The sequence below is a fragment of the Curcuma longa genome, chromosome 3, assembly GCF_044706935.1.
Source record: "Curcuma longa cultivar G26 ecotype Majalengka, Jawa Barat chromosome 3, ITB_CL_G26_1.1, whole genome shotgun sequence".
Lineage (NCBI taxonomy): Eukaryota > Viridiplantae > Streptophyta > Magnoliopsida > Zingiberales > Zingiberaceae > Curcuma > Curcuma longa.
The window spans coordinates 12590610-12605941 of NC_133863.1; the positions used below are offsets into that span (position 1 = coordinate 12590610).

Genomic DNA, 15332 nt, shown 5'->3' on the forward strand with positions numbered 1-15332 from the left:
AACAAAACCGGGCTGTAATGATGAGACGCGTAGACAACGTTGCAGACAAAAAAAAAAATCCTCTTGTCGGACGGAAATGGGAGCGACGCTAGAAAATTCTTTTCAAAATTTATAGTGTTTTCTTCAACTCATATTGTTCAAAGATAATGGCAAATGAAATTTACACACGGGGGAGAAATTACAATAACACGAAGACATTCATATTCAGTCACGTCTAACTGGAAGCAAGGAGATCCCTCAACTCTGACACTGGAGGCATGACCTCGTTGGGGTAAATCTTGGCCACTGTCTGAACAAAGCCTTCATATTTCTCCAAAAAGTCTTTCTGCGATATCCAAATGAAAGACGTCATGAAAATTTTAAACTCGATGTATAAATTTCTTGCAAAACTATCAAAATTTTCATTTTTTTTTTGTTCCTATGAAAATGAGCACCAGAAAGCATAAAGTGAAAGTAAAATACAATGAACAGAGATCAACCAACTATTTGGAATAAACTCAAGGAAAATCACTTTTACCAGTAGATTTTGATCAAGCACATCTGACACGATTGATTTAGCAAGTTATTTCTTTCCCTACTTCTTATTGAGATATTGTGCAAAGGGTAACTAATTCATCGGACAATTAAATTATATATTGCCTATATTGCCAAAAGCTTTATTTGTCGATCAGTTGGTGCCAAATGGAGAAGAGTAATGTAATATATTTTGAGTTTGCAAATTTTTTCCCTAAGAATCTTTTGAGCTTAATGGTAGTTGAGAAAATTGTGAGAAGATAAAAAAAAGGGTACCTTGCACTTATCCCATAAAGGTGGCAGCAACTCCTCAGAGCTTAAAGTCTTCTGCAGTCTCCTATACATCACATTTATGGATCTATCGACCTGGTAACAAGAAAATATCCATAAGAACATTGTATATGACTTACCACTTCCAGATAGGTAAGAAATACTCGTTAGTTAATAACCTAATAGTTTGAGGATCGAGGCAATATGAAAATAGTTGAGGAAAATATGTGCCATGTGAATCAAACAGCAAAGGGAAGAATAGGGAAGAATTTACAATTAATTTTCTTGGGGAAACTTGAAGTTCTGAAGAATTGTTTCAGCTAGTAACTTGGTTGAGGATCAAGTAACATGTGGTGCTGCTCATAGTTGTCTTACCTGGGATAAGCTGGATTTTAACACCTTCCTAAGATCTGTTTTTGATAGTCCAAGCTGGAAAGGGATCTGTGTGCATTAGCACAAATGTTAGAAGGTTTGATTGTCCACTTGTATATGAGAAACCATGTTAGAAAAGTTGAAAAGAACTGAATCAAATCGTAAAGTCAAATAACCCATTTACTTAATGATCGACAAAATGCACTTTGAATACAATATAAATGTAGGAAGAATAAGCAATTCTGATTGTTCCCAAATTTATCGATAGGCTTCCACCAAAACTATCCTATAAACCTTGAAATTTTCATCTAATGAGACAGATCAACATTTGTACTGTGGAATATTAACAGACACAATTATCTCTATTCATTTCACAGCAGACAAGAAAGCAAAGATTGAAAGGAGATGAACAACAGACTTAGCAATTCACGACTTGAAAATTGAATCCGATAAAATCCCCTTGGGATGCATTTATAAAGGAGAAACTAGTTTACTATTATTGTATGTTTCCAAATGAGAACTAGAAATGAATATGTGATAAAAGAGAATCTTATATGACTAGGTCAACTCAATTTGGGATGGACAACAAACTATATCTGTTAAGCATAATGTCTTACTAATATAACCTATTTAATGATATTGATTAGGATGTCATGGGTTATATAACTCACCTCCTCAGAAGGCACTGTGTACATTAGATCCTCAATTCTTCGGAAAAACAGAAATAACTTGTCAAATTGCTGAGAAAGAAGATAACAATTTGCAACATCAGTAAGAACAAATACCTGCTAAATATTTGAAGAAAAGGAAATTGGGGGAAAAAATGTAGTATTGAGTAAAAGAATTACATTCTCAATGATCATGGTGATATGACGCGTGCAAGCTTGTTCATAAGCTTCACTAGCCTGATGATAGAATTTTGCTAATGTTGGAACAACATTGGCCAACTCAAATAAACTGCCAATCAGATATAATTTTCATTAAGCAGATTCAACTAAAAGCTTCGGCAACTATGTTGATATTAGCAAAATAACCATAACAATAGGCAATTTTTTTTTTAAAAAAAAGCATTTCCATGCAGCTTGGGTACACAATGTATTTATTCTTGAAAACCTGTTCTGGAAAGCTGCATAATTCTCCAAAAGTATGATATCAGTGTACTTTGGGTCACTTTGTGCAATCTTCTCAAGGGTTACAAACATAGTGTTAACCTGATAAACAAGACAAAAACAAATCATGCTTTCGCAGTTATAAACATGTCCATATGCTACATCTTAAGTTACCTCAACCATATTATTATAAGCTTCAGATGGCAACCTTTATAACAACCATTACAGTATATTAAATTAATAAGTTCCATTAAGGATGAGCATAAGATCAGCACAAAGTGATTAATTAACAATAGCTTATGACTTACCAATCTTATGTATGCCTTGTCAACTAACTCCCTTGATTGCCCCTGAATATACTGCTCCATTCGCGTCGCAAGGGTAGCAAACCTACACAAAAATAACTAGTTATGCAATGAGAACATAATTCAAAAAAGTCAAAATCTCATATTTAGGACATATCCAAAGTCAATATATTTGTTTCCCGGTAACATACTAGAAAATAGTCATATGAAGGCAATATCTTTGTGCAAATTTTATCGCACTTTAAGAGATGAAATTGCAAAATCCATTGAGACTCTACCTATAAGTTTAATTCAGAAAAGGAAAAAAAGAAACAAACCAGAGAATTTAGCCCCTTCAAGCTAAAACAGATTAGTTGCATAATTTTTACTCAATATAAAATAAAAAAAAAAACACTGAGCCCTTGATTACCATCATCATCAAAGCTGTACAAGCCCCAAATTCTTGAGGTAGTTTGCATAGACCTTATTTGTCCATTGAACTTTATTGAAATCAATTAAATCATTTTGTCTTACAAATTAGTTTTAGTCTGTCTCCCTCTTCCCTTACACCTTAACTCAAATTGATTCTACTTGATAATTCGTTGGCTGCTTTTGAACATGTCCACCCATCCAACCTATATTCCCTCATTTTTATTATCTATTAGAGACATTGGAGCTAAACCTAATTGCTCTTGAATAGTATTTTATCTTTCCTAATGTACCCATACCATACATCTGGTAATCTTGTCTCTTCTACATTAATCTTTTTGTGTGTTTATTTCCCAAATGTCAACACTCTAACCATAAACTATGGCAGGTTGTACCATAATATATATATATATATATATATATATATATATATATATATATATATATATATATATATATATATATCACACAACTGATCTCATGACATCAGTTGATTTCTTTTTGCAATTTGGCTATTTCCGAAGTCCCATTATTAAGAGTGGATCCGATCTAATGTATATTTGACTCAAACTCGATACAACCCCAAAAAGCAAATTATTATGTTTCGGTTACCTAATCAAAAAATATAATATATTTGGACCACAGATCGGATATGGATATCTAATTCAAAATACCAATTAATCCAACTGACCCAAGATTAATGAAAGATAAAATTTGCTCAAACTTTAGTTACACAAAGTAAATTAGCCATCCGTATAGCAAATAGGAGTTATTTACTCCATGAAAATTGTACATATAAACAGTGGATGGAATTTCAAGCTGTGCCATACCAAAATCGCCCATTAGCCATCCGACCAACCCAAGCTAAATCAATCAACGTGATCGATTTATTCAAATATAATCAAACAAAACTAAAGCATACACATCAAACCATCTTGGAACATGATACTGTACCGAAATCATATCTTTCGGTTCAAAGACCAAAATTACTTGAGATTTTAAACTCTAAATACAAATAAATTAGAATAGCTTTACAAAAAATTAATGAGTACTATTAAAAAACTGAATCCTATAGTTTTAAGTCTAGGAAACTCTTTTGATTGCATGACTATCATGTTTATAAGTTATTCATCAGCATTTGCTTCTTTGTTGTATCTTCATTCTGCTGTTTGGATTAAATTCAGTCACTTTGCCTAGTGTCTACTATTTCTATTTCCTTCATACTTCAACTTTTCCATTTTTAATCAGTTCATTGTATCTTAATCTGGAATATATTCTTTAGCAAACATCTCACTTTTGGCAAATGCCAAAGGTTATTAGGATCTAATAGCAAATTGGAAGACACTAGTGGGTTAGCGTGCAATAAACTTCATGGGACTTGCTGAAGTTATCTTTCTTTATTAATTTCCAAATTACATTTTAAATATATACCTTGGAATATAGGATAAAACTCCTATTTGCCTGACATTACGTTCATTTCTCTCAATTTGATGGCATGCTTCATCAACAAACTGCAAATTTAATGATTGCTTAAGAGAGTTAGAAACAAATACTGAGTGGAAAGTATAGGCCACAATATTTAATAAATAAACTGCCACTGCTTGTTACCCCAAGCGATTTGGCATCTAGATGTATATCCTCAACATCAGGGATTGATCCACATGTATGACCAAGAACAGCCATTTAATATTCAAGGTTTAGATAGCTGGTATATATTTTTATGTTGTTCGTTATCCTATGTTAAACAGATCAAAGATGCATAAATTTTCACAGCATGGGCGAACACTGACCCTGCTAAATTGTGTTGATATTTTAGTCTGCAGGTCTTTTAGAAGCTCTCTTACAAATCCAGCAGCATCAGCTTTCTGTGCAGAAAGATACCGCTCTGTAATCCCATACATTGATATACAACGGAGAGGATCAATCCTGTAGGCCCAATCAACTACAGCATAGAAGTCTTCCTAGAAATAGAGTAACATATCTTGTTATTGATAATGAATGAGTCTATAGTTTTCTCGACTTAGCACAGTTATGTAACCTACAAATGAAAAATGCAAGTCAAAAGGATAAGGTAATTAGGAAAATAGAAACTTATCTTCTTTTTTTTTTTGCATTACAATCAAAAGGAGCTTATGGGTACATCAAAATGAAAATAATAATAATAATAAAAGACAACTGGAGAACAAGTGGTCTTCTAATCAAGCAAATACACTGATATGGCAGAAGTTAAGAAATATGATTGTATAAGATTGACGGCTAACATAAAAGAAAAACTAAACTTTCTGACTATGAGAGTTTCAGAAGCTCTAAAACCATAAGATTATTTAAAAAAAAACAAAAATAAATAATCAGGTTATCATAGTCATCAATCATTAATAACACACACAGAAGCAACATCTATCTAGGTATTATGATGACATGAAATTCCCCATGACTGAAGTCTGCTAATGGCTAACTGAATTATGGGATCCAACATTATTCATAAGCACTAAACACTCATGGTTGCATGATAATGTTTTTGTGAATAGCAAAGCTAGCACCATGTAGTAAAAAACTTATTCCTAATAAGTTTGAAAGTTTACCTGGATTCCATCAAGTAAATCATGGAGAGCATCATTTAGTGCCCCTAACTCAGAAGTGTGATTACCTGTATATAAGTATATAACATCAAAAATATTGACGAACATATGCCAATGAATAATATTGATAACAGTTCTAGTGTTCTACTCAAAAAAATCAACAATGAGAGCCTTAAACATGGAAAAGGGAGAAAAGGAAACAGAATACTCACTTCGTTTCACATCGTTTCCATCAGCATCCATCATGCTCAAATCATCATCACTTTCACCATTTCCATCAGATTCCCTTTTCTTTCCATTAGGGGCATTAGGTGGAACAAGCGCAGAAACTTCGAAACACATAAAATGTGCAAAAAAGGAACTCTACAGGAAAAGTGTAAAGAAGGTGAACATTTTCAACAATCATAAAGATAGTAGTTTATGATGCATCACCACAAAAGGTTCTACAACCTCGTCCACGAGAAGAGGAATAAATATTGTAAGCATCCTGGAGTATGCTTCAGAAACAGTGGATGTATCTGAACTACTTGCTGTCTGATTGGAGCCTGTGGAAGCTTCAAGCCAAACAGTAGGATTCCTTGATGCCTTTGTACTTGCACGAAGTTCATTTGCAAACTCACGGGCCTGTGAAGTGTAAATGAAGAGGTATTATATATACACTTCTTATTTACACAAATCCCTGTAACAAATGGAGCATTAAAGGAGCATGTAAGAGGATCCTGCATCTGGGTTGTTTAGTTATTATTTCTTCGATAGGATAATAGAAATTCAACACTCCACATTGTAGATATATGATGTCCAAACTATGAATATCAAGTTTATAAACTGTAGAAAAGTATGACTTAGTTTCAATTATGCAACATGATATACCCTAGATAGCTAGGTGTACAAATTACAAAATAGGACAAACCTAATGTGATTCTCACGAAAATATGATGATCACATTTCAAACCATAAACATAAGCGCTTTCTTTCCTTAGCTTCAAAGAAAAGGTGCCAATATCTATTTTCTCTACTCTGTACTGCTAAAATAAGGAAGATAGTTTCCAAAAAAGCATTAGAGAAATCCTCCTACCTCTCGTCGAAGAAGCAAATTAAGGGACTGACAGTATGCCTTCCTCAAGGGGACTAGGCAATTCTTGTCAAGATTCTGAAGGAACATAAGATAAAAAAACATAAGAGATATATACACAAACATTTCTGATTGAAACTGTAGTTCTTAGGATGCTTGAACCTTTAAGTGCTGCAGAAGTCGAGCATAAGTTCTACATTTGTATCTTAGATCAGCATGATCAGGCCTTTTCAAATGTCCACGCTACATGTTATGCAACAGAAGCTCAGGTGGCAAGTTTAACAAGAAAACAAAAAAAGAGAAGCTGCTTTAACGGTTATTCCTGCAGAATGATAAACTTGCATCCATACCTGTGAAAAATAACTCCTATCACTTATCATAAAATCCACTAAACTAGAGAAATAATTTCTCAGGAATTCTGATGCCCGCCGAACAAAAGTATTCTTCAACTTTTCTAACTCTGTTCGTTTATCTTTAACCTGTAAAATAATACAATTTACTCTCCTACAGTATGAGTTCCCACTGATGGGCAGAACAATCATTATTTATGTTAGAATTAGGTAGAGATCACATACAGCTTGCATATCCACATAAGCTGGTTCCAAGTTTGGAACTTCAAGAGCATGAATTGCTCCAGTTAACCATTCACATGCTTCAACATTTTTGAGCATGCGTGCTTCCTCAAATGATCCAGCAGTTAAAGATGCAGCAAACTGAAACAAGTTCAGTTGATTTAAAATTAGCAGGAACGAAACAAACTGGCTCTTTAATGTTGGTTTGCACAATATCCTATTTGCAAGCAAAATAGCAAAATGCAAATATGAGTAATACAAGTCTCTAAATATTTTAATTTAATTCCGCAAATCTGAACTTTGTTGCAATAATAACCAGTTTAATTTCTGTTCCTGGTGTTGATGATAGCAGCAGCAACTTAGGCAGTTAACATAATATTTACAGATGACCTGTAAATGATCTTGATTGATTTAGAACGAAAACACTAGAATAGGGTTGCCAAAGAAACCAGATAGACTTAATTCCTGAAGATATCTCAACTAGATATACATATTTTTCATTGTGTTTAAGATTTAAGAATGAACCTACGTAGTTACAACCACAATCTGGATAACTGAACAGTGAAAACAATTATTAAGAAGTAGAATTCTTTTATATTTAGAAAAAGAACCGATATACAGTATCTATTTTGCAATTAAGTATAGCTAGTACATGCACGCAAGAAGTTCATAAATGCCAGGGGATTACAGAAAATGCTATTCAGAAACCTAGAACACAAAGAACATCAAGCATTTCTATGCAATTATTTCTTGCAAAGTCAGTCATATCTTCAGATCAAAATGGATTGAAATAGGAAAACACATTTGTTAAAAGTCAATGGTGCTAGAATGTGTACTTTGAGCAAGGATCCAAGTAAAGATACAAAGACAAAAACTTGCACAGATAATGAACAACTCTGTGCAGCTTCTGAAACCATTGAGCCTTCTAGGAAACTTAAAATATGTTCTTTGTCAAGGAAAATTGATCTAAGACCATTCCAATGAAGATAATAGAGCAACTTAAAAAATGATGAAATGCAGACTGCTTTTAGTTTGGTTACACTTGCCCTCAATAGAGCTGAATGGAACGAAAATATCATTGCAAATATCTATATCCATCCCTCTCTCTCTATAGCTTGTGATTATGGTTGTTGTTAGATTTAAACACATACTTTTCACTAATGCAGCTTAAATAATTGTAAAATTTATGCTACTGAGTTCATTTGATTTCATAATATTAAATTGCCATTTACAATTGGTTCCTGTTGTAAAGATAGAGAATTAAGACAAACCTCAGAAGGGATACGCAAACGTTCAAGGAGCTTATCTAGCTCCTCAATAAGTGCTTCACTACACATAGACTGCATCTCCAGTCTGTTATTCCGCAATTCAATCTGTAGAATCAGTTCAGTAAAACAAGTAATGTTAGAATCAGGAGTTGAGATAAAGAAGGTATTTGCTAGAATCAGTGAACATAGATGAACAGACAAGAGAAAACAATGTTGCACATCCATCCATTATTGAATAAGCAGTTAAAACATTGTGTGCAGTATGAGAGGATTCAAAGCATAATTCTGAGATAATCAGTTGTAACAAAAATAATCTTTATGTTTTTAAAACAAAGAATCTTACATTATGTTGAATTCCCAAAAACAACTTAAAACAATCTGAATAAAGCTTTTTTAAAACCCATGCAATAAATAGCTAACAAATATTATGACACGCCACAAGTTATCACATTTCAAGCTACCCTTATATAACTCTCCTTTTCACTCAACAACCAAAGAAATAAGCCTAGAGTTGGAGAAGCAATATTCACTTGAACAATATACACGAGTCTAGTTCTTCTTAGGGTATGATTATAAGCAATAGGTAATACATAGAATACATAGAGTAGAAAAACATATTTCTGATAGTATCCATTATATAGTAGGAAAAATTGACATCATTATGAGATATTACCGATGCAATATCCTCCCGCATATGCCTGAGCTTAACATTGAAAATTCGCAACCATTCATCAATATCATCGACACACAGTGTAGCTGCTTCTAATCCCTGCAATACCTGGAGGCAAATACTTTCATGAGTTAGTTCACAAAATTCCATAAATATTCAGAACTATAGGGTCTAAAATTTTGCAAAAACCAAAGTTGGAAAACAGCTAAGATAAAGTTAGGAAACTAATGTATACCACGATCACATTATTGTCATCAAGGATACAAACCATATCCATCCAGAAGAGTTCGTGATTACCTCCTGAATCAGTGGTTCACTTTCCAGTAGAGCATAGACATTTGTTGCTTCAAGAGCAAGAAGTTCCCGCTTCATCCTCTCAGAAAAAGCCTCTGCTTCACCAATGCCCATAACATACCTGCATTAGTAGATGCAATTGAATACAATCGATGAATCATAAATGCTAGCTACAAATATATGTAAATAAAATTGGCAAATAACCAGTAAATAAGAGATGAAAATATGTCAATCTTACTGACGAGACTATGTGGTTGAAAAAACAAGATTGACAAAATGATTTACATTTGAGATATATCTAGTTTTATCAACCAACAAAACTAATTAATTATGAGAACGCTATCAAAAGAATGAGGCCAAAAGTCAGTCAGCTTAGAATCTCATCAGAATGCAAAAAAGTATCATTGAATGCTCTCAAGCAAATGAAAGATAAGGCATACGCGCCAAGAAGAGCTTCCATATCTTCCTCTTCAGCTTGTGAAACAAGGTCCTTTTCAACAGTAACCTTCGTGTCATTTTGCTCCATAACATATGTAGCTGGTCCATCTTGTGTGGTCACTTGCTTAGTAATTGATGGTGTATTTTCCTGGGTAAAACATATGAAGTAACATGACTGACTCCTTCACATGGGCTTCAAATCAATCTTCAGAAAGAATAAGAAGACATAAAGGATATTCTCTTAAAGAACCCCACATCAAAAAATAAATACCACACATCATCCAAACAAAAGAATAAAGACACAAATACATCACCTAGGCATCCCTCATTTTGTACGACAATCATCCTCAGCCAAAGAAGTTAGTTTTCAATTTTAATTTGGCCTAGATCAGACTTATCATGGAAGAATATTTACGAAATTAGATCACAATTGATAATTAAATTCACAACTACCTCTACATTACCCTGTTATATATTACTCTATATTAATTTGTAGCTGTGTTAATCTGTTATATAGAAACATATTCAAACCACTTAAGCCATCTAGAAGTTTCCATTAGTTCACCTAAGCCACATTATTGCTAGATTCCTTTCATAAATATACTAAGTCATGAATTAGAGGGGTAGGGGTGGATAGGGTTAACTTGTTGAATCTATAATTCAACAAAATTTTCTTGATAGCAAATAAGTATGAAAAAAAAATCAGATAAGATATTTAGTTATAGGATAATTTGTCAAAGCTTGAACAAAAAGACAGAAGTAATTTGATTCAGTTTGCACCTTAGCCCAGAGAGCAAGTTCCACTATATCTATCCCAATAAGCTTAGGAAGACGCTGGAATATCTCCTTGCACATGTTCAAAATGCAAAGAAGAAGTTGATTCCTATGAATGAATCAAAAATCAAGCCAATTTCAGATGCCCTTTATATGACCGTTCGAGCCATTTCTTCTTTCAGATGAATAACATACATGCAAGTTTGAAAGAGATTATATAGAGAAGTTGTGTAGTGTTTGGCATCTGCAACAATTACCTCTCATCAATGTTACGCATAGTCCATTGTGGAGGAGCAACACTCTGGCTCCTAAGATTATCAAACCCCTGTAAGGTTGACTCACTTGTCTAAGTACAATACTCCAAAAAAATTCCTGTGACCTTGTAATAAATTCATTCATAGATGCAGAGTATAAGAAACAAACAAACAGGTAGTGGAAGCAAGAGAATTACCAGAATAAATGTACATCCAGTAGAATCATTTGAGATAACCTCCACCTTTGCAAGATGCTTCAGATTGTAAAGTTTAGCTGGCTACAAGCAAAAAATAAATTATGTAAATTAGTGCTGTACTTTAACATTGTAGTTGCTGCTCTTACTGTAGCAGTTAAGGAATTAGTATTTGTTAGCAGTTCGTGAGTGGTGCAGTCAGTAAGTAGTTCAGCATAGTTGACATTTCTGTCTTCAGTGGCAGTAGTGGCATTGTAGTTGGTGTTCTTACTCATTCCTTTTCTTTCCCATTGTATCCGATTTAATCAAACAACATAAAAGGCTAACGTTAAAGACCTTTTGAATTTGATAATAGCAAGTCCATGCCAGGTTTAGGAGCTCAGGAAATGCAGCAAAGTCAGGATAAACAAGACATATTCTATCACAAGTAGTTCCATCATAAAAAAGCAACACTACTAAACCCATGATACCATACCCTTCAATAGCAAGTTGGCTGACTTATGGGACCTTCAAAGTTTCGGCTATAAAGTCAGATTCCCCTCCACTTTGGCCTCCTCCCCAACGGAGAAGATAGAGTAAGTGAAAAAAGGATTCTTTCCCCCAAAACCCCCTTGGGGAATTATTGTATTTCTTTCTAAAAACATTCACATTTTCCTCAGGTTATATTTCAACTACCTTTCACGTCCTTTGGTAAAAGATAAGCTACCTTTCTGTTTTCGCAGAAGGAATACCCTATTATTCCTTTCCTTCATTGCACTATGAAATTCAGTCAATTCCCTTCTCCATCCTTGGACCCAGAAAGAGTAAATAGATTTTAGTTCCCTCACACTCCAGAAACAAATAGTACATGTATCAAACTTCTTATAGAAAGGGGCGATACACAAGAGTTCAAAATTTTGAAGCCAGCAAAATGAAAACTAGTTACTCATTGATATTTTCTTCTTTTCCTTTTTCTCATTTGTCCACCTACATAAAGATCTTGCCATCTATCTCATCACCATAGTAACTTTTTATAGCCTACAAATGATATCAAGTTTCTCTTGATCTTTTAAGTTGCCTAATATAAAAAATCTGAATTCGATGAGTTGGGACTCTAAACAAAAACAAAAAGGCGTTTGCCAAATCTTTCCGCACTCCATAATTGTCCAGCTTCTGCTGATGGTAAATTAGGAGGAAACCACAACTTGGATGAACAAAAAACAAAAATGGACAACGACAACTCTAGAAATTACCTCAAGAACTCCTCCGGAAGAATATTTCAGGACTCGAAGGAAAGCTTTTGTTTTTTCACCTTTGGTTGACTGTTTAGCTGCATAAAACAGGTACCAGTGATAACATCATCAGAAAGGTTGTAAAGATCTATAATAGCAAAATTTATCTTTGTAATCACATACTTAGGTGATTGAGAGAAAAATAAAAAATTATTAAAATCAGATATTAATTGATAGATTGATTAAATAAATTGATACATCATCAAGCTTTCTTCCATTTTTTTTACTAATTCTTTTGACCTGAAGTTTTGAAATTAAATTGCAACGGTATTTCTATTTTATTTTCTAATACTCCTCTTCGTTTGATTTTATTCTTGCTTGAGGCACCACTCAACGCAATCATGCCAATCCTCAACATTCTTCTTGGTTCATCAAGAGCAGACAACACAACCATTAGTGGAAATCAATCAGTTTATCCTTAAATTTGGACAGAAAAGATCACTTAGTTTATCCTTAGATATCTCAAATCATAAGTTACTTTTATTCTTAAACATGTCCTTTCAAGTTGCTCTTAGTGGTATGTCGTCATTTCCACAAACTTACTCTTTAGAGTAATTGAGCTTCAGAAAACATTTGAACTCCACTAAACCCACTGTTTTTATACGGACAGGTGGGTGCACTGGCTGGCCCAGCCAGATCCTAATCCGCCCAGTTGAACTGGCCAAAATCTAATCAATCAAACAATCATCTACTAATTGAACTGTACCAGTTAGGCTTCCAGTTCCCAGATGAACAGGGAGGTCCATTCAATCTGGCTTTCAAAACACTGATCTACGCTTTTATGAAACCACTTGGGAGCAAATAAACACAGAAAACTTTTTTTGATTTAATTGCTAACCAGTAACCAAACAGCACAAATCATTCTATAAACAAAATAAATATGAATACACCAAACTTCAACTAGATTTACTATTTATTCTTTACCAACAATGACTTAGATAGCTCACTTTGCTCCAAGCAAAACGCTACCTTTCTTAGGATCTAGTTCGCTAGTTGGCACACATTAGCTCCATTTCAAGCACAATCAGTTCTTCAATTATGCAAGTTCATAACCATGACCTGATTGTACGCAAACTTAGTCAATATACACAGGCCCGTAGTCAACGAGGCAGATTTAACCAATAACCTGAACTTTCTCAAAACATAGGGGAGAATAATAAAGTCTCTAGATCGAAGTCATTAACGCCTAAGATTTTATACCGACTAATCAACGTGACAGGATGGTCTCTGATCACAGATCAAGGCTGATGTTTGAGAATGTAGCCCGCTGGCGACCAATTCCAAATATTCCAAAAATACACAGATCAGATCCCGATAAAAGCATCAGGAAACAAAAGGGGCATCGAACCATAATGCCACCGGGTCCGGTTCCACGTCCAGCAACAAAGACTAAGACAAGTGGCTTGGCAAAGAAGGTAGATAAAGTAGGGGAGGAGACAGTAGATCCTACTGGTAAGTACGAGAACTCGAGGGGAAGCCATGCGGCCAAGCTTCTCCAAGATGCCCCGGCCCTTGGCCACGCGGATCGCGAGCACGATGTCCCCGGCGCTTCCCCCGGCACCGATGGCAGCTGCGCAGGCGTGCCGGAGCTCCGGGTCTTCGGCGTTCGTCCTCGCCATCGCCGGCCGCACTTCGCTTGCAATTGGCAGGGGAGATCGATCCGTGCGAGAGAGAGAGAGAGAGAGAGAGGGGAAGAAGAATGGTTTACTTGGTGGGGAAACCGAAGGACTAAGGAGCTAACTTGTGACGTGGGCGTAGGCCGCCCGATCCGTTGGCGTGCGATATCATAAAACACGGACGGATGTCTTAACCGCAGCCGTATCGGATTCGGATCATCTACTAACCCGCGTCCATCGTTCCCTGCCACACTAATAAATAAATAAATAACACAATTACAAAATATATATGATAAAATAACAGACATAAATAGAAGAAGGTAGATGCCACTATGCTAAAATTAGAATAATAAAGACAAAGAGAATAGTAAATTATTCTTCACAAATTAAAACAATTAACAGTGAGTATATTTTTAGAAATAAATTGACAATGTATTAGCAACCAAAGTATTTCAGTAAATTAAAAATCAGACTAATTTTGTGACTTAAAATATCAAAAAATACTTATTCACAATTTTAAGATAATTATGTTTAAGTAATAAAAATATTCTTTATATATTTCAATTTTGTGACTTATCCAATTTGGGCTCCTCCTATTTGATTTAATGTAATTTGTATGACTATGATAATTAGAAAGACTAAATTATATGGATCCTTTTCTATCTTTTGACTTATGCGATGTTAAGAGATTTAAGACTCTCGTACATATAATGAGAGTTTGTTATAGTTTTCTAATTTATCTCTTCACAAATGGTCATGGAGCCGATCGTATCTAAAGTGGCGGATTCCACCTTTTGCAGAAGAATTTGAGTTTGAGAGTTTATTGTAGTTTTCCGATTTACCTCCTCACAAATGGTCGTGGAGCCGATTGTGTGGGACCGCTAAAGTGGCGGATTCCACCTTTTACAGAAGAATTTGAGTTTGATTTTTATGCAAAATACTATATACGTTTGTGATGCTTGAATCACTTATAATTGGACCGTCTATTAGAATTCATTCATGCTTTTCAAATATATCTTAGTGGTCGATAAAAAATTTCTATAAAATTAAATCAATCATCTTCAAAATTAATCAATTCAAAAAATTAAATATCTAAATTTTGAATTAAATATCTAAATTACAGACGAGGTGTTAAGAATTCAATGAAGTAAACAATACTTCAAGCCCATCGGCAAGTAGTCATCATTGTATATTATGTGTGTTCGCACATCGAAATCATCCCCAAAATGCAGGAAAACGAAAATAATTTTTTTGAATAACTTAAATAAATAAACAAGGTAGAAGAATTCAAGAATTTACACTTTACAGAACCATGCTCTTGCTACACTCAAGCATAAAAGAATATTGTCTCTA

The 15332-nt window shown here is 34.4% G+C and overlaps 1 protein-coding gene across 1 annotated transcript; it reads right to left on the reverse strand.

Moving 5' to 3' along the window:
- Positions 1–96: 96 nt before the first annotated feature.
- LOC141824622 (exocyst complex component SEC3A-like) lies at positions 97–14103 on the reverse strand. The gene is made up of 25 exons (XM_074711940.1): positions 13814–14103; positions 12325–12401; positions 11096–11176; positions 10902–10969; positions 10651–10753; positions 9873–10018; positions 9436–9553; positions 9142–9246; positions 8472–8573; positions 7204–7341; positions 6979–7107; positions 6791–6871; positions 6632–6706; positions 6007–6180; positions 5769–5919; positions 5560–5624; positions 4768–4938; positions 4409–4488; positions 2573–2654; positions 2269–2366; positions 2004–2112; positions 1827–1895; positions 1159–1224; positions 790–879; positions 97–325 (listed from the first exon to the last, which is right to left on the reverse strand). Exons 1-25 carry the CDS (start codon positions 13980–13982, stop codon positions 215–217), a joined length of 2658 nt encoding a protein of 885 aa, XP_074568041.1. The 5' UTR covers positions 13983–14103; the 3' UTR covers positions 97–214.
- Positions 14104–15332: the final 1229 nt, after the last annotated feature.

Coding starts and splice junctions, on each gene's coding strand:
- LOC141824622 (XM_074711940.1), bottom strand. CDS start 13,982: ATGGCGAGGACGAACGCCGAAGACCCGGAGCTCCGGCACGCCTGCGCA. Junction 6,872..6,978: donor ATAGGAGTTATTTTTCACAG/GTATGGATGCAA, acceptor CATAACATGTAG/CGTGGACATTTGAAAAGGCC. Junction 2,367..2,572: donor ACAAGGCATACATAAGATTG/GTAAGTCATAAG, acceptor CTTGTTTATCAG/GTTAACACTATGTTTGTAAC.